This window comes from Aythya marila (genome assembly GCF_965140915.1).
Source record: "Aythya marila genome assembly, chromosome: 15".
NCBI lineage: Eukaryota > Metazoa > Chordata > Aves > Anseriformes > Anatidae > Aythya > Aythya marila.
Window position 1 is genome coordinate 13,140,973 of NC_139056.1, and position 24,569 is coordinate 13,165,541.

Consider the following 24,569-nt stretch of genomic DNA (forward strand, 5'->3'; position numbering starts at 1 on the left):
AGAAGAAAAGTCACTGTCCTCATGCACTGCTGTGGTTTTATCCTGCTGTATTTGATGTGAGTCCCCTCTAGCTTCCACCAAGTTTCAATGGGAACTGTTTATTAGTCTCTTTTAGTCACACAAAGAGCACACCTTTAAACATCCCTAACTTGTTCAGACTTCTGGAATACATTCTCATTACTGGGAACCTCCACGGAGCCGCTCGTTGCCAGTTTTGAAGTCTCCTGAATTACTGAGCTCCATTAGAAACCTTCTGAAGGTGGAAACTAAAGGGTACAATTGAAAGCTCAAGTCTGCTCCCTGGGCTGAATTTGTGTCTGCCCAGATCTTTCCTGGGCACTAGAAAGGGATAAAAAGATTACTCCCGTGGTTTTTAGCTGCAGTTGGGTACTGGCTCAGACAGCCTGAACTGAAAATTTCCTTCCTTGTTTCTCACAGCATGTGCCAGCATTTCTTGATGGGAATGCAAAGATTAATTACAGCTGTACTTGCTCTGAACAAATCCTTATATTCAATACAGTCCTGCAAGATTTAGAGTAGTGCTAATTAGGACTTAGAACAACAATTCTGCAAAGACAGAAGTATTTTTTAGAATTATTTTATGCATAATAAAATTAAAGCTTCTTTCCCAAAGCAGGGTGGCATTTACTCTCAAGAGTTGGGAGCCAAAAGGACTTTTCCACTCTTGGAATATTAGATTTTGTGTTTCAGTGCTATTGCTGAAGGTAAGACATCAAATTATAACCACTACCACACACAGGCAAGGATGAGTACAGTACTTATTCTGTAAACCTTTTGGGACACCCAGGCAGTTCCCGACTTGGCTGCAGCAGTACGAAGTAAAAACAAAAGTTTGTCCTTAATCAAATACGCATGAGTAAAAAGAAACTTTGTGACCACAAAAATAGCAAAGGAACATGCAAGATACAAACAATAGTAAAGCATTTTCAACACGGGACCTGTATCAATGAAGTTGTTTCTCTTGTTCACCTTAACCACACCAAAAATAAAGTAACTAGCATCCATGGGCCAAAAGCAAGAGCTCCTACAGACAGGCTTACACAGTGCCATAAAAACACAAGGCTTTTTAATCCACCTCCAAGAACCTAAGAAAGTAAAAAGCAGGACCACACGAAGGTTAAATTTCAACCGTTTGGTATCCAGACAGTGCAGTAATGAAGTGTACGAACACACTGCACATTTTACAGACTTCAGAGGTGATTTTGCTCTAAGTTTTCAGCCTTTAAAAGAAGAAAAAAGGAGGAAGAATTGTAGAGTGCCAGGAATTCACTGACTACTAGAACAGTCAGTAGCACAGGTCTTTCCCTATTAATTTCATTCAGCATCTGTCTCTGTTCCCATATGGTAGGCGTATCAGTTTCTTGTTATCCATTCTTATTTATTATGTATGATCTGCTTGTTACTTTCCAAATTATCCTCCCAGTTCCATGCACACTACATTTCATCCAGCTGTTGCATGCTGTCATAACCTAAGGCTGGGGACAATTAGTGGCAGGAATCTTTTTATTTTTCTGCAGAGCATTCAGTACAGAGGGCTTTAATCCTTGCTCAAGACTTCTGGTAGCTAAGGTAATAAATTGCTATTTTCTAACAATTTTCCATTTGCACTGCTTTGAAAAGGTCACAATTCATGACCTTTCTGGTTCTTGTTACTTCTCTCCAACAGCAGAAATTATTAAAAAACAGCTAATAACTGCTTTAGCCATCATACAGCTTCCTGTGGGTGGTTCTGCTTGTGAGAATGGCTTCTCTCATTAACAACAGATACCGTACAAGTGGATTTTCCTAGAATTCAAAATATAAAATTATTTATGACCTTTCCTTCCAGCCTACTTTAAATGCAAGTTGTTCTCACCTCTTGCTCAGTGCCACTTATGCCAAAATTGACATTATCAAGAGAAGCTTTAGATTTAGTTTTAGAGTAGTGCAAATATAATAGCAGAGTGAGCATTTACCCCCTGTAGATGCACACTGACAAACTACACAGTATTAGCCAATATCCACACAATCTTGTGTAAAGGCTGCCAGCTGCATTTTGCTTCATGTTCTCTCTCAAATTTTAATAAAACCCAAGCTATAACAACTCGCTAACTCTCACCTCCTTTAACAAAATGCCACTTCTGTTTGACAGTTTTTATTTTAGACTTTGATCTACTTTTTTTTTTCTTATTTGGTTTTAGAGACAGGATTAGAAGCCAGGGACTCCAACAGCTAATCCCTCCTACTACAGGCCAGCCACAATGCTTTACACTATTGTGCTTAAACAAGCAATTAACTTCTTTTGCTGTACAAAGATGAGTCAAACTACATAACATGACTGTGAACAACTGAGGTCTTGGGATTAGAGGACAGAACTAGAACTAAGAATTTAAATCTGGACCTCTGGCATTTAATTGCCACGTTACAGGCATAAAGCCTTGCTTAGATATTTAACTGAAGGGAAACATCTCCATAATTGACTCAGCTATGAATTCAGAACAAGATATCTCTGCAAGTTGCAGAGATAAAGTCAGCAAGTCAATGATCCTTTAAGTCATCGTGACATCTTATGTCAGATTAAACCTGTTTCAGAATTCTAACATAACCGAGATAACAGAAACTTGCTGTTATTTTTATAATAACAAAAATGAGGCTAATTTAAGTGAAAACTTAGAGCACTATCACTCCTTAAGAGCAATAGCTAAATTGAAACTGGTCTATATGCCCTCCTCAGCTTCACAATCAGCTTTGTCAAATAAAAAAATGAACCTAACATCGTTAAATACAGATGTAATTGACTTTGAGCACTAACAGTGGAATTAAAAAAATATCAAGGCTCAATGATGGTAGGAGAGTTTCTAGTTTGTTGCGCTCCTCTCAGCCCATTGGTATTTTAAGATTTTCTGGGTCTACATCCCATCCAGATGCAGAAAAAAAAATCTGTAGACCTTCCTCAGCAATAATTTAGTTTCACAGGAATTCTGTGAACTAGAAATACCCGCAAGTTCACAAGTAACTTGCAAAGAGTTATTGCTTAGTCCTAATTACATGCATTAAAGGGTAACAAGATTTCCCACGCTGACCCTTTGAACAGCGCAACTATTTCCTTTGTACATCTCACCAACATTGGTCAAGCCCCAGTAAGTCTCACTGACAAAATATGCAAGTTTCATGGCTCTGAAAAAAAACACACACAAAAAAAAACCAACAAAAAATCCTTACACAATAAGGAACATTCATAACCTCCTGCGTAAGCTTATACTCAAGTTATTGCAGAATGGTTGAGGTCAGAAGGGACCTCTGGAGGCCAGCTGGTCCATCCCCCTGCTCAGGCTGGGCCACCTAGAGTAGAGTGCCCAGGACCATGCCCAGATGCTTTTTGGGTCTCTCTAAGAAGGGAGACTCCACAACCTCCCCAGGAAACCTGTGCCTGAGCTCAGTCACCCTCACAGTAAAGAAACGCTTCCAGATGTTCAGATGGAACAACCTGTGCTTCCGTTTGTGCCCACTGGATTTTGCCCTGTTGCTGAGGACCACTGGTGCCTGGCTGTCATCTTTGCATCCTCCCTTCAGGTGTTTAAGTACGTGGGTAAGACTCCTCCTGAGCCTTCTCTCCTCTCCTTCTTTCCTCACAGGAGAGGTGCTCCAAACCCTTCATCATCTTCACAGCCCTTCATCAGAATCTGTGCAGTAGCCCCAAGCATCTTTCGTACTGGGGAGCACTGAACTGGACCCAGCACTCCAGGTGTGGCCTCACCAGTGCTGGATACAGGGGAAGGATCACCTCCCTTGACCTGCTGGCAGTGCTTTGCCCAATGCAACGCAGGATACCAATAGCCTTCTGTGCTGCAAGGGCACATTTACAGCTCATGTTCAGCCTGGTGTCCACCAGGACCACCAGGTACTTTCTTGCAGAGCTGCCTTCCAGCTGGGTGGCCCTCAGAATATGTTTTTGCATGGGGTTGTTCCTCCCCAGGTGCAGAACTGCACTTGATCTTCATGAGGTTCCTGACAGTGTAACAGTGATTTGCAAAGCAAATAGCTTATGCTTATATTATGGTCAACTGCAGAAGCTGAAGCTGATTTAACGCTTGGTATTTCCCAATGAGTTCTTACTAAGTGCATTAAGTCAATACCAGATGCAAGTTCTCCTGGGTTTCAGTGCTGCAACATGCATGCTGAAAGAACAAGATGTTTAGAAACATACTTCTAAGGCTCATCAAACTCTTCCCTTGCATCGTAAAGATACGTGATCAGTAGGAAATTTTTAAATTAAGGACTCGAGGAATTTCTACTAAAGTGCACTGAAGGATATGACCAAGCCAGAGAACTCTCTCACAGACTTCATTTAGCATGTCCCCTTAGAAGTCACTTAATTCCCATGTCAAGCAAGCACTGTTTCACTGCCCAACCTTTCCGTTCCCTTGGCTTATGGAAGCAGCCACAGGCTCCCACAACCCCTGTACGCTGGTATACAGCCCAACTCCTGATCACCTTACATTACTATACCCAGAACGTCTGTGCCAAAAGTAAGCCATTTAGGGAGCAGTTTGTCTGCTTTGCATCAAGAATTCATGTGAGAGACCAGTTCCTCACCTCCATACTGCCCAGAAGACACAGCTGGCTGCCTACAAGGCTTTGAAGCCATCAGATCCTTACAAAATTTGACCGTAGCTATACTAATGCAAGGAGCAGGCTGTTCACTGTGCAACATTTCCAACACACTGTCTGTTCTGTCAGGTATAATTTAACCACCTCCATTTATTTCAAGGAACTGCTTGAAGAAAAAAAAACAAACAGTTAACTCACAGGGGAGCGACTCACACCCCATTATAAATATTCTCCCCCAAACCCACACCCCAAGACACCCAGAAAATGGAGAATCAATAAAGAAACAGTCTTTAAAGCATTTTCCAGAGTCTTCCCACATCCAAGGCTTCAGAGGCTCTTAGCATTTGAAGTATTACTGGAAGTGTTCCATACAATTCCCTGAGCAGAGATCTAAAAATAACTACGGACACAGTAGTAAGTTTTCAACTGTATTTGTAAGCCCCTTACATCCCTCTCAGGAACCACTACTTCCCATTTATGCTGACTTTTAAAAGCACCTACTAAACATTAGGAATTGTTTCACAAGAGTAGAGAACATCAATAATAATTACATTTAAATTGATACTGTAGCAATGGTTCATTGCTATATATATATATATATATATATATATATATATATATATATATATATATATATATATATATATATATATCTCCTGTATTTTTAAAAAAAGCATTAAAATAGATGTCGTGACAGAAAGGCCATGCTCTCTCCTCTGCATGAAGGGTGGGTATCTGTAAACTCAAGTCAGAAATTAGTCTGGCAACATGTGAATAAATGGGCACAATCACCTTAACAGGCAAACAGTCTTTGAAGTTCAGAGTAAATAATCCTATCAACCCTGAAGAGATACGTTGTACAACAGAAGTTCAAGAACTTTTCAAATACATAGTTACAGGCTAGAACAACTTGGTATTTTAAAAAGAGAGCAGGAATAATTGAAATAAAGATATTGCTTTGAATTCCAGTGTTTGGGATGTAGAGAAACAGTATGTGTGCGTAAAAAACACCTATCTGCTAAAATAACGTCAATTTTCCTTTAACAAATCAATGAAGGGCAGATGATTGTCTTTTCCAATCTGCTCATTGTTGCCATGAGCTCTGTAATGAGCTAGCACACAGCATGCCGCTATTTTTGCGCCCATGACCAAAGTATCACTTTCTTGCACGACAAGTCCTATTTAGCCCATCTTTATCCAAAAAGGATATGACAGAAAGTCACAAGCAGTCCCAGAAGTAGCTGACCTCCCGTCAGTTTTTACGCTTGTTCTGGACACATTAAAACAAAAGCGAATGGCTTCTCATGTTCTCCCACTGAAATCCTGGGAAGGGGAAAAAAAAAAAAAAAAACAAAACCCAACTGACCAAAGGGATTCCTACGTTGGCCTTGGTCTTCACATTTTACTACTAAAAGGAGCCTGCACTGTTTTTGGGTGTAAGAAAGCTTTCAGCTTATTTTAGGACACACACCTGGACTCCTAAGTACACCCAACTACTTGTTACTAGGCTCAAAGTGAAGAAACTCCCTCCCTTTCAGCTAAAGCATAATCGTAATCCCAAATCCTTTCCTATGAGGGAGCCACTCAAAATTGAATTTGTCTCCACCTGCCGGCAAGGAGGAACTGACACCCAGTTGCCCAGACCACCACAGGCAACCTCAAAAGAACAAATGTTACAGGACATTTTCAGACACATGATAAATGTATTCCTTTCTAACATACAGAGAGAAAATGGGGTAGGATAATGCAGGCGAGGGAGAAGAATCACATACTGATTACAAAGGAATTCCTATTCTAGTAGTTAAAAAACGAGGACAGAGACGTGACAATGTAACCAACCGTACAATGAAGCTTTTGTCCCCAAACTACTTGGCTTGCATACAAGGAACAGAGGAACTTGGGGCGGTGGGGACAGGCTGGGGCGGGGGAAGCGCGAGAGGTTGATGTTTGTGAAAAGAAAGTGAAATTGGTTAGTCTGCTTTAAGAAAGACAGCGAAGGGAAAAAAAAAAAAGGCAGAAAAGCACCCTGCTATTGTAGAATCCACCCACTCGTTTCTGAAAGGCTCAAAGACCCAGACAGGGATTTACAGCCAGCACTTCTAGGCACTGAATATGAAGCAGAAAACACTCAAATGCCCAGAGGCAGCTTCTGCAATCCCAGAGAAGAAGCCTCCAGATTGAACGATGTTCTGGTCAGAGCCATTTTCTTTCAACAGGTTTTCTGCTGCTGAGTCAGTCATTATGCTCGGCGTTACAGCCCATAGGAGGACACCTGCATGCCGCAGTTTTCAGCTGTAGTTAACCAGCCAACCATGCTTTATTTTTAAGTAAAGTTACGCAACTTCCTGGAAAAAGAGTTCAAAAGCAAACCAACGTAATCCTCTGGCTTAGGAGTCAGGGCAGCATTGACTGGAGGAGCAACTACTAAAGGCAAAGTATTAACAACAATAAAACAGGCTGGTGTTCAGTTGCCTGTAAGACATGGGAGAGGAAAACACGAGTGTTGAGCAAGGTCATGACTTCAAACATCGCCCAGAAACATCCAGAAAAACTGTAGCAATTTAAAGCTTTAAACTTGAGTTTATTTTAAAACTAGGATAAGGATAATAAATTCAGTTCCAACCAAGCATATTCCATTCAGTAGCTTACTCTAAATAAGAAAGGGAGTGCTGATACAGAGATTCTCTTTAGCCTTGGTTAAAATCAGTTCAGAACAGAATGATTTTCTCTGAGTCGACTAAATCTGGCTTCTATTTATTTACATGTGTCGGTATCCAGGGAGGGCTTAAACTAAATTAAGGTATGGGTTTATACATCCTATATGCAATTATAAATAAGGCTGCTCCTTAAACTATCTGCTTTCTGTAAAAATGTTCGGTAGTTTTCAGCTTTTTATTTATTTTTTTAAAGGAACTGTACTGCTTCTAATTCCCGTGTACTCGGGCAATCGGACTTTTGCTGAAACTAGAAGGAATAGAAACAGGTTCAAGTTATTAAGGTCTCAAGAATTTGTTTAGGGAGCGATCTAAAACTAGCGCTTGTATCCTTGAAAACAAGTAAATTTACAAAACTTTACTGCAATAAGAGCTTTTTTTTTTTTCCTAACCCAACAGGAGTGGGTTATGAACAGTATTTTTGGCAGCACACTATCTCTGCTTTATCGAGAAGTTAACAGTGTGTGTGCTGCAGCAGTTTCAGCCACACTAGTAGCATTAGGCAGGTTACCTGAATGTTGTCCAAAGAGACACACGGTAGAATTACACCATGATGCTGAAGATGACAGTGTGTTAAATGATAACTTCCATGCCTGTATGCTTTGTTTTTATGGGGCATTTTTATTTTTTGGTATTTCCTATTTAATTCTGCTCTCAATGTGAGGGAATGCCAAGGTAGGCCTACTAGACAGGGAATGCTATTTATTCAAACTGGACCCCCCTCAGCCCCCCAGTAATTGATGTAATTTTATTTTGAACCAGTATAGGACGAACCCCCCACATGATCCCAATCTGCATTTCCCCTTAAAAACAAAACCCTTGCTTGATCACAGTGTTTCCCAGAAAAAGTAAGATTTGTAATAGGCTGCTGATGCAATTACTGCTCGTTATACTGGATTCTCTTAGTAGTTGTCTCATGTTAAATGCAAGTCCCCCGTGGCATGAACCATCTTTTTATTCCACATTTGAACAGCGCAGAACAGCAAAGGCTTAGTCTGTTTCTACAGATGCTAGGAATTATGAAACAATCTATCCTTCCCCCATTCCCAGTGCTGTAACATGCAATTTGTTAACATTTTTAGCCTAAGGAAATGCAGTTTTTACTACCATCCTGTGACAATTTTACCTAGTCATTTTATTTATTCTTTAGCTATTCTCAAGATACTTCAGACAGATATCAAATATACACAACAGCAAGACTCAAACAGGCATCTTAGTAGCAGAGACAGATGATTCTCTAAGCTCTGCAGCATGAGTTTAACTACCCTATTAAACACTACAAAATAAAGCAGTAGCATGAAAAAACAGACTTTCACTGGGAGTTTCTCTAGGTTTTTCTATAGTTATATCCAGTTCCTTTGTAAGAGTCTAATAATTCAGGCTTCTAACCCAACTCTTCTAAGTAAACATTCATAACATATGCAGGTATAAAGAATTTCACCTTCAGCATTTCATTTTAAGCATAGCTAAATTCAGTCTGTGGACAGAACACCCGAAACAAAGAATTCTACCTGCAGATTAAACCATAATCAATATTCTAGAATCACAAATCACTTATTAGAAAAACTAGGAAATCATCCCCTATCACCTTCTAAGAACTAGTCACAGCAATATTAAGTTTCTGGACCTGTTGCTTCACTGAACAAGGAAGTGGAAAACAAGGAAAAACATTTTCAACTCACACAGAGAAAGAAAAAAGAGTGGATTATGAACAGCTGCTAGAAACATATTCCACACCAGAACTGCAGTTAGTCTGGTGCTACAGCACAAAAATCTAAGTAACAAGAGAGCAAGGAAGATAGCACATTTTTAAAGCTCACTGTCATCTTCCAGTTGCTTATCCAAATTTCACTTGCAGACGTCAGGATGAAAAGAAACAGCCAAATAGCAGCAGCCGGAATGGGTGTTGCATTCACTTCAAAAGATCTGCATGCAGGAATAGTTTGCCAGTATCAATATAGTGCAAGCTGGCAGGACTGGAAAGTTACAAATTAAGTGTGCCTTCATCAGTGACCTACTATGAACAGAACTACTGAGCTGCTAAAATATTTTTAGTTCAACCAATTCCTGCCTTTTTTGGTTCCTCTTGCTCTTCCAGTTTATCCAGTCATGTGCACTTTTCCACTCCCTCTTACTGCCATGTAGTTTTTCAAGTTTGGCTCCAATTACCACTTGTTCCTGCTGCTGAAGTGTTCAGATTTACAGCATAACTACGAACGGCTCGTATGATGGCTAAATCTTGCACGTAGTGAGCGATCTTTCAACTGAGGAGATATTTATACAGCAGGGAACATTTTTTTCCCCCTTCCCACCACAAAACCAGTGGTACTCACCAGCTGATACTCGCTCCGACGGCTGAAGGCTTCCTTGATTCCCGAATCCCTCCACAGGGCGCCCAGTGCAGGTACGTAGAGCTGGAACGTGGCAGGCTCTATGGGCATTCCAGCTTTGTTTTCAAAAGCCATCAAAAACATCCCGTGCTTCTCATTCTCCGTGTACTGCCAAGGGATCCCCAGTTTGTCCCGTGCATCAACCAGAACCCTGCAGCCCTAAAGAAAGGGTCAGATAAGAAAGTCAGTGATAAAGAGATTAAAGTGTACAAAAGAACAAGGACTCAGAGGTGCTTGAAATTCAGGGTTGGTTTGGGGTTTTGTTTTGTTTTTTAAGACCTTACTCTGGAGAGCCTGAAGTCAGGAGGGGATCAAACATCATTTATTGGAACATCTCCACCAGAAATACAACAGAAAGAGCTTGCTGGTATAAGCAGCCTAGCCACAATGCGTTTCTTCAGGTGGGAAAAAATATGAACAGCAAAACAAAGATTATTACCAACACATTAGAAATAAAATCAAGCATCGAATGCACAAAAAAGTGCCTGGGAACTAACTTGTGATCCTCACTGATGTAGTTTTAAACACAGAAACAGAGCGCCATACCAAGCCAGCAAGATCCTAGAAGCACGTTGCTGTAAAGCATGGTTTTGACACAATCTACTTGGATGCTATAAAACACAAGAAAATACGTCTATCCAACTTGACAGACTTATTGAAAATTTACTGTAAATAAGCATCTTCTGTTGAGAGACCTTCATCCAAGCAGTTCCTTCCAGTAGGAAAGCCTAGCGGCGAGGAAGCTGGAGACTCTGGAGGGATTTCAAGCTGCTAGGCTGAGTAAAGCAGCAGCAGTTTTCCATCAGCACCAGCGAACTTTTCCAGCTTGCCACATGTTTGATAAGTCATGACAGATATGTTTTGATATCCCAATTCTGAGGGGGGGAAAACTAAAATAAAATAAAATGAAGGAAGGTGACCCAGTTCTCTAATTTAACTCAGGATTACTGAGACCACTCAATTGCACGTTTTACCATTTTTACGGAAACTTAATTTCTTATTCATGGCCAGGAGCCAAACACATGAGGTTAAATAACTTTGAAACTTCAGTCTTGAATCTAACCACACCTGTGCTTATTGGCTTCAGATGGGCAGTACTTGTTTCTCAATAGTAAGAATCATTTTAAAACTGGATAAATCTGTTAATGGTGGCTTCGCATCTGAAGCACTATCTAATTCACAAGTAAGATCTGTGTGTTGTACTAAACATCTGCTTACTGTGCTGATCTTTTGGTTTAACGATTTATGAAAACAAAAATAAAAACCAAAACTGAAGCTTTGTTTCCACAGCTACGGACACAAGCCTCCGCATCATGGGACCGAGTCCTTTTTGTACACTTTAAGCTACCAAGATGGCAAGCACGTTTTTTCAACTCTTGAACTTTTCATGCCTCCAGTCCCTTAACAGCCCCACACAACACAAACAGTAACTTTTCCAATAGGAATTAAGATTGGAAAGGGAAGTGAGAAGCAACTTCAGTTTGAGTGTCACAGAACAAGAACACAAAATGAAGCATCTCAATTGTCACTGTGCAAGTGTTCCTGAAGTGCAGTCTCCCAGAAATGTAAATATTTGGTTCTCTGGTGATTGTTACTTTCTTTTTATAAAGTAGAGAACAGATCCTGACAATACCATGGAAAGACTAAAATTGAATGTATTTACAAGCTACTAGTTTAAGTTCCAGACATAAGTAACTATTTGGTAACCTTGCTGGACAGACCAAAAGCCCACTCTCGTTCCTAGTTAGAGTTTATTGCTTTATTAGCACAAGTCCCGAGATTTGCTTTATTTGAACAGTGTCAACAAATGCCAGCCAAAATGAAAATGCACCACTCGCAAGGTTCCCTCTGAACCGCAGATGTCCGCACTCCAGAACTTGAGATGCTTTTGCAAACCCATCACTTGCACTGAGCTCCGTCCGGGTGCAAAGTACCCCCCGCTCCCAGATGAGAATTTCACAAGGAATTTTTTCCAAAACTTTGTGGTTAGCAGGGCCGATGGCAAACCGCTATTTCTAGATGCTTAATGCCATGTTTCTTTCTGTGCCAGAAGTCATGTTGATGGACAGAAACAGTTAACTGGGGCTCCGTCTGCATGCAGGGCTCAGCCGGCTCCGACCTTTCACCTGCCCCGGCTCCAGCTCCCGCAGCCACCGCCCGGCTCAGCCGCAGCTTTTCCATCTTCCAGCGTCCAGATGGATTTAACTCTTCACCATCTCACGGCTACCGCAGTCCCCTAAAAGCATCTCAAGCGAAAGACGGCAGGATCGCTGAGTTCCCACCGAGATGAAGCAGCATTTGGACTTGAGACTCGATGCCTTTCCCCATACAGTCACTTTGCATTTTACTGCTCCCACCGGGGACGTGCAGGATCTCGAGAGGCTGTTGTTAAGGAAAGTTTCATCATTTGTTTGGAGAAAACCACAGAGCAGAATTTCAATCAAGGGCGTAGAGACTGCTCCGGTCCCAGAATAGTCACTTATCTACTGGCTGCAGCTCCTTGGCAATGCAGGTTTGAATCTCCCTGGGGCAGGAGAAGGAATTAAACCTGGATCCCACAGACCCTACGCTGTGCATTAACCACATGGTTACCCACGGGGTGCATGTGGCATCAGCATCGTCCTCCCACTGTTTTAGAGGGAGGATTGCCACCGAGTCACGTACAGGGACAGAGCTGGGACCAACTGGCAGCCAGAGGCAGAGCCATCAGCACTGACAAACACAGACACCCGCAGAAACACACAGAACAACCTTAAACACTGAATGAACAGCATCAAAAATAGGGAATGGGGCAGCAGGAATGCTGTCCTGGACATCCACAGGAACAGCACCTCTCAAAATCAGAATTTACAGAACACATCAGCTTTGACATTGCTGCCTAAAATGCATCACGGGTAGAAGCTTGACGTAAGAAGAACAGCCAGGGTTTCTTACCCCCAGCTCTTGGCAGTTAAAAATGTGTCTCAGCAAGGTGCCCCCATAAAGCAAGTCTAAACCAAGTGTTTCTGCATCCTCACAAAATGATAAATGCTCCAAGCAGATGTCACAAAAACAAGGACAAACATCTCCAAAATTAGATCTCATGTATGGCTATTATCTCATTTCAGAGTAACACTGCTGTTTTGCTGCCACAAGCACTGCATAATCCTTGCCCCAATAATCTGCAGCACAAGCTGCCATAGGACAGGCTCCCTCCTTCTGGAAAGATTTCCATACCTCTTTCCTCCAAATAACCCACCCTCACAGGAGCCAGCCAGCAACTCTTCTCTAGGTAAACCTGCTCAACAGCTTATACACGCTGGTGATGCCTAGAAATAAACATTTCGTTTAGAAAATAGATACAAAATCTAGGTATTTTAAGGAAATTCTATCTTAAAATAGCATAATACATTATTAAAGTATGTTTGTCAAAACTCAGTTTGGACTCATACCATCAGTAAAGATTAAAAATAGCCAGTGTGCAACCCTTCCTCCCAAGTTCTGGCAACAAAGGTAGCAGCCTTCAACTGCAGTAACCAGTTCACAGTAAGGCTTCCCAACACTGAACATTTTTCCCATTTTCTACTCTTAAAGAAATTAACAATTCACTCTTTCATTCAGAAGAGTGAATATTGCCCGTTACTGTAGCATTTTCTAAACTGGCATACAGAAAAAAAGTGGCAAATGCTTTTGATACTAAATAAACTTCCTAAGAGCTCAGCTGATCTAAAGCTTTTGTGCTGCAAAGCAGGACACAGACTAAGCACAGGTGCAAAGAATACACATTCACAGATAAGGATACTGCCAAGCATTAAAAAAGGCAAAACAGCAGCATACCAGAAACACCAGGTAAGAAATAGCAAAGTTCTCTGCCCTACTCCTCTCCTAGCAATTTTTAACATGTACAAGTCACTGCACAAACCCCTGCACACACACAACCTGAACAGAGAGAGGGTGGAACCAAAAAAAAGTACACCAGAGGTGTGCTGTGATCCGTGTCATGAATTATCTTACATTGAAGGAGACACCAAATAGATATAGAAACCTACAGCTTTGAAAAAAAGATAACTAAGGTCTGACACACCAGAAATCTACAGAAATTGCAAGCTACTTAGAGACAGGGAATATAGAAGATTATTCCACCACCCCCCAGGACGCAAGTACTCCTGGCACAGCAGCACAACTCGGTTCAACTAAAAGCAGTGTTTTCTCCTACCCACCCCAAGTGAGCCTAACAGAGTTACAGAGGATGCTGGCCAAAAGAACACATGGACTCAGAAAGCAACCAAGACAAATTGACAGCAGAGTGCTCCAAGAAGGACTACTCGGTTACATTCCAGATGCGACTCCTGGCTCAAGAAGTTTCCGAAACCCATGGCTGCCAGAAGAGTACACCAAAATATCACATTGCCCTGCTCTCCTACCCATTCTTTTCCCCTCTCATGTCAGAGACAAAGCGCTGGATCCTTGGCCTGACGGAGCGCTCAGCAGAACGTTTGCTCCTCACCAGCATGAAGGTTTTATGAGCATTTCCACAAATGCTGGTTAAAGGATATTTTGTCTCCTTCGCTTCTCAAAGTGCTTTGAAACAAATCAGGGTTGTTGGCCAACCCACAGGCTGAGCGAGCACAGCACAGTTAAGCCCCAAGCCATGGGTCTAGGGATCACTTGTAAGCAAAGACAGGTTGGTCCATGCCCAAAGTGACAGTGAAGTGACTCAGAGAACTGAGTATTGTAGTCAAGGGTCTAGAGATAACATACAAAAATAGTCAGAAAAGCCTTCTACACGGAGTCGTCCCCGAATACCTGCATTGAACTACAGCTGTGTATGAGGTGTCAGACAGCACAGAACTGCTACACACAAAATCCTGCTGCAGATGCTTTTTTTAAGCTTTTTTTACACCGCCCAACCTGACACCAAAGCCCCAGATGCCCAGCAACTATGTCACTTACAGAAATGGCTGTCACAAGAGAAACGCTGATCATCGCCTAGTGCTTTATCAGGAGACTCCAAATCACAGCTCGCAGGCAGCGCCGTCTTCCTATGGCTTTCACGCTGCAGGCAACAGGGAGATTGAAACGTGTTTCCTGCTGCGTGTTTTTCTTCATTGTTGTTGACAAGAAACTGGCAATGTTTGGGGATCACAATTCAGGGAGACCAATATAGAGCTGAGCTAACGCTGAAGGGAGCGCTCCCACCTTGGTAAGATATTTCTGCTGTGCCCTGGTGCCAGGGGAACGGCACGACACGATGCAGCTGGGTGAGCTGGGGCCAGCTGGACTGGAAGGCTGGACCAAAAAACCGCAACAGCTTTGGGACCGCTGGTGCCAGCACGAGAGAAGAAGGCTCAACCTTGCAGCCCTAGATGGGGCTGGCTTTTTTAGCAGCAGCAGCTCTTACTGGCAAACAGAGATGATAAAATGTAGCCTGTGTGTGTTTTTAGAAAATAACTCTTTACGTTCTAAAAGAAGACATTTTCAAATACGAGTTTGAACAACACAATTGTCAGTGTTCCTAAATATACTCACATTTTTTATTTTTATTTCTTTACTGCCGCCTGGAACACTGGGATAAAGGTGATCCGCTGCTAACACAGTTAGCTGAAAGACAATCAGATTCACACAGCACGCTATCATGAAGGCATCAATGGTGTTTTTATTTGATCTATGCCCTTGGAACTTGATATCCAAGCAGCAGCAAAGAACCCAACGCCCTTAAGGATGAGGCTTCGTATCACAGAGCAGTCCCTCTAACAGCTAGGTACAACCTAGAGGGGCATCCCTCCTGGCAGCGTGGTTCCACCCTCTCCTGTTTGATGGCTTTGTAATTTTTGGAGCCCACAAATCAAACACCAACCAAAGCCTCATCAGAGAGGCAAGGCAGGGGAGGAAGCAGCACCAGTTGTGTGCTTTTTTGACATTCCCGTATCCCAATCCCAGCCAGGTGAGAGCAGGGTAGGCAGTGAAGGTGACCTACCTTCCAGCCCAACACACAAATAAAAACCTGAACAAAGGGAAGGAGTCATTTACTTAGTCCATGGGAAAGCAAACATTAAGCAGCATTTGGATTAGCCACTGAATCTCTGACCCGGGAGCAGCAGTGATGTCTGCTTGTCTGGCAGCTCTGAAAAGAGTCCTTGTCTTTCACTAAATCCAGCAAAATGACGATAAATGCAGAAGAAAAAGAGTCCTCTTGATGCAAGCTTTACTTGCAGCTAGGCACAAAGTAGTGAGACAATTTACCTCGGAGGTGATGAGTAATGCAGGTCCTTGAAAAAGGTTCCAAGTTAGCACTCCCAGAATTACATTACCGGGTTTGCTCCTTTTCCTGAGACTATCATCCTTGTACCTTCATGCCTTCAGTGGGGCTGAAGCAGCACCTGCAGTTCCAGGGCTCTCCACCCCAGGACTCACTGTTGTCCCCAGCCCCACGATGAGGCAAAGACACACACACAAGTGAAGGAAACTCATTTGGCAACCCTGCAGCCCCATGGCTTACGCTCTCAGCTTTTCCTCTTTCTGTGATTTGCATTGAACTTCTTAAAATAATGCCTGCTAGTCTGCTTTTGCTCTGAAATCGTCTTGTACACACTCCTAGTAGCAGAATCTGGAGATTTCCTTGCCAATACTGTTTCCAAGTGAATTATAAAAATATATCTGTACCGAAACAGCTGAATGCAATGCACGCTCCCAGATTTAGTCACTCAAGTGACTAAAGTTTTGTCTGGAAAACATCAAAGTATGTGTCTCCAGTCTCCAGGGACTAACTCATGTTCTGCAAGACTAATGACTACATCACAAGAGCACTGTAGGCTCTGTTTTGGAGCAACAATTAATATTTATCACTTACTACTGACCATTATTCCTCTTCCACTGTCCACCATGGGGAAGTTTGCTCTCTCCTAGCCCACCCTTAAAATGTGAACAGACCACCAGATGTGATGGAATTTAGGTTTAAGACAACATCCACATCAAGTGGAAATTACCAAGTGTTTCATTGATCAAATGAACCCGGAACAAAAAGACGACTCAGAAGTTTGGCGTGTTTATTTTCCCTCATGTTTGGGAATATTGTTTTTCATATTAAAAGAGCCACCAAAGAGTCAAAGCATGGAGCATAGATAACCAGATTTAAATACCAGTTCTAACATGGAGCTTTAGCACTTGCACGTTAAATTTAATAGAAAAGCTCCTGATTAGCCACAGCTCCTCCCGAGCCTTCTCCTTCACATTCCTCTCAAAGGAAGCCGTCCCAGTGGAAATTTGACAGACGCCGTCCTGCAACAAACAGCTCGAGTGTAGGCAGGCTCCCACCTACAGACTGCGTGTCATTAGCACCTAACAGGTTACCCAATTCATTTCGATGTAAACCCAGAGAAATTGGGAGTCAATTCAGCGAGCAGCAAGAACTCACATATCGGAAAGACCTTGGTCCCCCTGCGTTTGCAGGCTGTTAGAAGTGACACATTTGCATTGTCAGTGACTCGCAGTGCAGCTCATCTAAATTTGGGAATCCTCTTCCCACTTCCCAGAATGTGTGCTCGACTGAAACCAGCAAGTTGCCAACAAGATTTTTTTAATCCAGCAATTATATTTGGTAACCCATTAAAGGTTTACTTCTGCTCGGAGCCGACAAACACAACAGGAGCCCATTCAAGGCAGGGGGTACCGGAAACAACGGAGCAGCAGCAGTCTGGGTTTCGGTACCAGCTCAGACATCCAAAGTTCTTAAGATGGACTTCAGCACAGGCTACGCGTTTTGCCAGCTTTGTTGTTACTTACACAGACTCAACCCATCGGGGAGAAACGCTCTCAGGTATGCCCACGTGTATTGCAGCTACATCCAGAAGTCCCGAAGATATATCCTCAGGGAGTTTGCATGTTCGAGACCTTTGGTTGTTCCTCCCCCCGTCAGAGCCCACAAGCAGTTACACATCACTTCCTGAGCAGTCCTTTCCTCCGCGAGGCCAGGCTCCCAGCTCTGCAGCCAGCCGGCCCGACTCAGCCCACAGACACCAAGAAAACACTCGTAGATGTATTGAAACTTGGAGCTGGCCGCTGCAATCTCAACATAGAAAATACTGCTACCAAAAACATCAACAGATCATACTTGAGGCTTTTAAAAACTGATTTTTTTTTTCTTCCCTTCAGATTGAGATCTCCCAAACATGCTGCTGCAAGCACCACTCTGGTGCATTAATTATTTTCTTACGCGGCTAAGCTGGGTTTCTTCAAGCAGCATGCTATTCTCATACTTGAAACAAAAAAACATTTAGACAAGGAACATCAGAGCCGTGATTCATCAAGTCCCTAAGCTCTTTAATTGTTATCAAAGGAAGCAAATAGAGCAGAGCAAGGCCACCCCTTCTATTTCGGAAGGTATCAGGAGATCACCCCTCCAGTTACAGCTAAAAGGTATCAAAACGCTCACGTAACACCACCAGATGTTGCTCAGACTTGGGACTTAGGGTACACAAAGATTTTTGAGGCTTCTCTGTTCCCCCAAGAGCTGTCCTGAAGCTCACACTGCAGCACGGCCCTGTCCTACCCGCCTGCCTCCTCCAGGTGGGTGTGCTGAAGCCGCGAAGCCTGTGTACTCATACCAGGACATTAACACTGCTGCTTTTCACTTCAATCACCAAAAAGTTCCAAAAAGTTACTTTGAAACTTAGCCTCGATTAACAAGCAAAACCCTAGTTAACCGATGACTATTTACCTTAAACCAAAGCAAAACTAATGTATTTGAAGACGGCCCCACAAACACCAGAAAAAGCTAGCAAGGCCCTGAACTATCACCTGTCCTGAATGGAAAAGTAAATCCTATACCAGGGATTTACTCCGTTTTAGCAGTTTGTTTCTAACTAGGGTTTCCCAAGGAGGAGGGGAGGAGAAATGGAGAGAAAGGAGCAAGGAAAGCTGAAAACTCAAAGTCGAAGCCGACAATAATGTCAATTCACACTTAGCACCATTATTTCCAGAGAGGTTTCGGGTTCTGTTCGCTCAATCAGTTCCTTTGGTTTCCAAGAGCCATGTAGACTGCTGAAATACTACTGCAATAAGCACTTTAGAAATATCAAGTACTGCTGAGAGACTAGTAATCCTCTCTCCTTCAGACAGAAGTTTAGTCATGGTTGGAAAACGAAAATTGACCATTTAATCCCGGAGATTTACACTGCATTTCTATCTCAGATCTCAGCGCCGTAGGAGCTTAACAGAACCATTACTTGATGACGCTGAGAACTGAATAGAAAAAGGGGTAAGGTTGCTGCAGCTGTACTCCGCAACGTCCAACAGATTTATATGCTGTTCTACACGACCATTTACATTTCATGTGGTCCACATATCATGTTAAATTAAAAATTGATCTTAAACCCCTTCTTGTAAGTTAGCTACACAGTGATCTCCGCTCCACTTAGTGTTAATGGATGATCGCTGGAGTCTGAACTTCCTGAAACACGGGAAATAACTTGTAGTCTAAACACTGCTATAGAAAGAATAGCAATCAGATTCACTTGACAATTTACATTGTCCGAGAAGCAAAATTAGTTTACTTAAAACATTTTATGGTTTTCCACAGAACCGTAATACAAGAAAGCGTTACACTACACTAAATTTCCCTGACAACATCACTGTTTTAAGAGCCCCCTAAATCTGTCTTGGTACTTTACTTCTTCCTGATGATTACAGCAGAATTTCAAGGTGTTATCAGGATTCTTTCAGATGGGCAAGAAACAAACACAACATCTACTGCCTTCTCCCCAGTGCAGTCTCAGACCTTCCCATCAGAAAACATTTTGTTTCCTCTGTTTGCTCTTTCCCCTGCTGCATGCTCTTTCCATAGCAGCTATTCCCAAGCCACTCCCCAAAACTATGGATGAAATACAAACTGTATTTTTACACAAGTGCCATCTCTGTCATCCAGAGAAACAAAAAAGCAGAAGTTCAACGGGCACTGAGCGCGTACCTACAAGGGTGCCATACCCTAACACTCCCAAACCATGATCTGCAAGGCCAAAAGGGCGTTCATTAAACCCTGTTATCTCCCTTTAATAATACCTCCATGTTTTACTTTGATGATTGGGAGGCTTAAAAAAGGTGTTCAGCTGACAACGCTCCATGAAGTGCTGTAACTACTGGTCTTGAAATCAGAACACCAGCCAGCTACCTTGAGGACCCGGATTCCACAGATTTGCCCAAAGCCATCCAGCAGACAAGTGCTTCAAGTGTGTCACTCAGCTTCCCCAAGATGATGGAGACACTTTCCTTTCCCAAGCACAATAAATTCTACTGCTGAAAGCTGTATACTTTCTTTATACATCAAATACTATAATATTTTAACCATAAATAGCATTGCTTCTATAACTTGAAGAAGAAAGTCTCATCAAGTTGTTGTTTCCACAGATCTCTACCTTAAAAGCTTCTGTTGCTACTTTAAAATAGTAGTACCACTAAATATACCACTGACAGTGCCCAAATAAGCATCGTCCTCTATAAGAATCCTTGCTTCTAGATATACAAATAAAAAACTTGTAACAACGCTTTTTTTCCACCTAAATTCAATCAAAGAAAAGCTTCTGAACTTCAACTTCCTTGCAGTTAATGGGCCTGTAACTCATGTATGTGCTCATGTAATAAACAGCATGCTCCAAAAATGGACCAAAAAAGTAAAGGAAAAGAAAATCAGCCAACAATGTTCTGGTTCACTAACAGAAGTTAAAGGTTCTTGACAGAGTACTGGAATTCTTAAAAACCAAGAATCACTGTGTATGCGTGCACTTATTAAGGGCGTATAAGCTTCTATTAAAAACAAATCTGGAAATTCAGAAGTCACTCTTGTCATCCTTAACTTACACAGTTGCCTTCACTCAAGTTTTCTATGAGTTATTAGAGCGCCTCACAAATCCACGTCCATAAAAGAATGGAGACAGTCCTACAGGAAAGCCTAAGCAGGAAAGTAGCCGTCTCTAGTCTTTTAGAGAGATTATGACGATTACAAGAGAGTTATTCATAAGTAATGTATTCACACATCTTCAATGATATTCTGGAACACAACCCCTTCTACCTGAACAGGGCATCAAAGCTGGTTCCCCAGAAGGGAACAGCAGTTGTCAGGGATAATTTCCCTTCATTGTCTGAAGACCGAGGGCTCAACTTGCCAGCTCTACCAGTAGCCTTTACCTTCCCCAGTCACTGAAGAAACCACCAGCACTAAGAGCCTGCACAAGCACCAAACAATAACCTGTTTGCAAAGGCACTGAAACGAAGTTATTTCAATATCTGAGCTATGTTCGGTGACACCCCACAGCACCCAGCTTGAAGGACCCATGCTCCACAGCCACTTTTAGCCACAGCACACGCACCGGGACCGTGTTTCACCTCACCCCGGGGCGCACAGAGACCCCTCCTCGCTCCTCCAAACCCTGAAGCCCCTCCAGCTGCGGGAGGATGCTCTCCTAATGCTTTTTTCCAGCAGGCAGGCCACACCTTTCCCCTCTTCTCCCACTCCCCGTTCGCTGCAAACTTTTCCCCCGACTCCTTTTCGGCGAGGCCCTGGGAGGGGGCGGGGGGGGGGCGACCCCGGAGCCGCTCTCCGCGGGCACACAAAGGGCAGCGCCTCGCCCAGGCACCTGCCCCCCGCGCCTCGCCCCTCACCTTGAGGATGTTCTCGTAGATGGTGGCCCGGAACTCCAGCAGCGCTTTCTGGTCGAACTCGCGGCCGTGGATGATCCGCATCTGCTTGAGGAAGGTGGACTTGCCGCTCTCGCCGGCCCCCAGCAGCAGGATCTTGACGAGGCGCCTCACCGCCCGCCTCTCGCGGGCCAGCATCGCGTCGATCTCCCGGCTCCTCCGCCTCGCCTCCCGCTCCGCATCGCGGCTCCGCTCCTTGCCCTCTCTCCGTGCCTGCTCCGGGCCTCGGCCCGGGGCCTCGGCGGGCAGCAGGCAGCGGCTGAGGGTGCGCACCACGCCGGACATGGCGGCGGCGGCGGAGGGGGACGAAGGAGGGGAGGGAGGGGAGGAGGGAGCCGCCTCACGGCGCCGCGCCGAGCCCCGGCTGCGCGGCCAGCATCGGGCGGAGGCCGCCGAGACGACGACGACGACGACGACGACGACGAGGAGGAGGAGGAGGAGGAAGGGGGGCGGTGGCGGCGGGGCGCGGCCCGCAGGCCCGGGGAGGGGGCTCCGGCGGCTCGCTCCGAGCCGTGGGGGCGCCCAGGGGCCCGGGCAGCCGCCCCCCGAGCGCCGCGGCCCGGCCTCAGCCCCGCGGCCGCTGAGGGTGTGCAGGGAGGGGAGGGGAGGGGATGAGGGGGGGTGTCGGGGAGCCCCCGGTGGCTTCAGGCGGCCGGCGGAGGGAGGGGCTCCGCCCCGCCGACGCCGCGTCTGGTTGGGCGGGGGAAGCGTCGCTCAAGGGGTTCTCGGCTCTGATTGGATAAAAGCGCCGTGAGGGGACGGGGGTGCGAGGGGGAGAGGGCGGGGGAGGGAGGGGCAGGGCGGGGGAGGGGGAGGTGCCTCGCGGAGGGAGGCGGGGCAAAGCGAGGAAGGGCCAATCGCGGGCGGGGGGCGGAGCGCGGTGGTGGAGGAGGGGGCGTGGCCTGCGCCGGGCTGAGGGGAGAGGGGCGGTCGGCCGAAGGGGGCGTGGCGAAGGGGTGTGACGTCAGACCGCGGCTGCAGAGTGTGACGTCAGGTCGTGACGTCACGTTGCAGCCCCGGCGGCCGGGCCGTGAGGAGCCCCACGGCCTGCTTCAGGCCTTTCCTGTGCTTATTCCTTTGTTTCTGCTTCTGATAGTCTATGTCATTAATACCTCATCCAGCTCCAGCTGTTTTGTCTTCCCCAGGCCTTTACCAAGCGCTGGGGAAGGCCTAGGCAAAAGAGACAAAAATAAACAAAAACCCTCCCTGGGAGTGCCCACTCTGACTGTTAATCACACCGAAGTGCTGTTGTCAACTTACCCAAAAAGCAAATCTTTTTCTCCTTACCAAGAGAGGGAACTGAAAAACACCTTTAGGCATTGTAGTAGTCAGGAGAACAACACAAAGCCACGAGCCATTCACTACAGCACAGAACGTGGCTTGAAAAAGCTGTTTCCTCTCGCAGGATCTTGCCCTCTGACTGCAGTTTGAGGCAGCACGGCTCATTCCACCCTAAAATACTGCTGCAATTCACCACATTCCCCGCTGGAGGTCGTCATTGCCCCAGAAGAAGCCAGCCAGAGCAGGACGATGCAAACAAACCAGCCCCCAAATCCCCCATGCTCTCAGGCCTGATTTTCAGAGCAGCTGAGCACTCAGGACTCCCGCTGGAATCCACAGAGCCTAAGCTGCCTGAAAATCAGACCCTATGTAACTGTGAAGTGCCCAGATTGGTATTTTCTGATTAGCTCCCTTACTCCTGCCCCACTAGCTTTGTCTGCGCCCTGCTTGAGGTCCTCTTCAGACTTCTGAGCTTCTGAAAGTATTTGGCAGAGAATTCAAACAACTGTGAAGTGCAACTCCCGTGATAGGCCTGCCTCGTCTGTAAGTGAGAGTGAAATTATGGTATACAATAACCTCATCAGACAAATCAGCTACCATATGTCCTTAGTTCTCTATGCATCCATCCATGAAAGCAGCTTTCAATAGCTCACATCTAATTGTCAAAAGGAAAAGGTCCACCCCTCCCTCTTTCCCCCGCAGCACTGTTGTTGCTCATCTAATCATTCAGAAGCTGCTCTAAAAACAGGACAAAACAATTTTGTTTACTACTGCGGAGCTGCAGCAGTACGCTTTCTGTTACCCTGCTGAGGGACTGGGCAGAACCTCACAAATGCATGTGGTGATCCCTGCTGATGTTTCTGCAGATATTTTGTTATGAGCATAAGCAGTAGGTGTAAGCATCCATGTAAAAGCTTATAAGAGAGAGGTCTGTACTCAGTCTTTACAGCTTCCCCTTCTCCATTTCCTTATCATTTACTAGTTTCATATTTCAAAATTCCTAGTTCACCTCCCTCTTTTGGGCTTGTACTGATTTTTATTTATTTTTTTGGTACAAAACAGAATAAATTTATACTAATGTTTCAGCTTTCTATTTCTTTATTTACTTTCTCAGTTTTTCAGGTACATGTTTTTCCTATTTCAACTCTATTTTTCTTTTCGCCATCTCTGTTACTTCCTATAATTCCTCTTCTCTTTCTGCCCGGATTAAGAAAGACTTGTACACCTGCTTCTATTTCTCCCTCCTTCAACTCCCATGGATGTAAAGAAAGAAAAAAGGAGACTGAAAGATGGAATAGAGGAGAGGAGGCTCTGAGAAAGAGGAATAGAGAAGAGGCAGTGAGGGCAACATGATTTCCATTTCCCTTGTTGGCTACAGACTTTTAATGAGCAGGAAAATGAATATGAATTATGATCGGGAAAATTGGGAGCTCTTGGGGAAGGACTGCAGCACAAAATTCTGTGCCCCCGGGATCTGCAAACAGACGGCAGAAGATCAAGGCTGAAAAGTTGTATGGGACTTGGAGAAGCTGTTGGATTGCGTGTACATACAGACCTTACTGCAGCTGGGCATGACATCTGGTCAGCTCAGGCGGATGAGCAAGAAGTTATGGAAGTAGACCTGATATTGAACATCAGTCTGTAAATCCTGTGATTTCTGTGACTTTTTCAGAAAGTTCATATGAGGCTATGGCCTCACTGATGAATGTCAGCACAAAGTACAGGGAATGAGGAGGGCTGAGGTGCCTGAACTTGGTTCTCTCTGTGTTTCAAGTGTCACTTGTTTCTGCTTGGGTTGAGCACAGAGGGGATATATGGATTAAGCCCTTGAAAGCATGCAGAGCTATCTTTCTAGTGTCTTGAAGCCCATAGCTGACCAACCCCAAATTCTTCCTCAGCCCCCTGG

The 24,569-nt window shown here is 44.3% G+C and overlaps 1 protein-coding gene across 1 annotated transcript in view; it reads right to left on the reverse strand.

Annotated features, from left to right (window-relative positions):
* GNA12 (G protein subunit alpha 12) overlaps positions 1 to 21,975 on the reverse strand; it is a 42,253-nt gene extending 20,278 nt beyond the window's left edge. The window contains exons 1-2 of the mRNA XM_082772517.1: positions 21,347 to 21,975; positions 9,659 to 9,874 (exon numbers count right to left, since the gene is read on the reverse strand). Of these exons, the coding sequence (XP_082628643.1) occupies positions 9,659 to 9,874; positions 21,347 to 21,667 (537 nt within the window). The 5' untranslated portion in view covers positions 21,668 to 21,975. The remainder of the gene's footprint in view (positions 1 to 9,658; positions 9,875 to 21,346) is intronic.
* Positions 21,976 to 24,569: the final 2,594 nt, after the last annotated feature.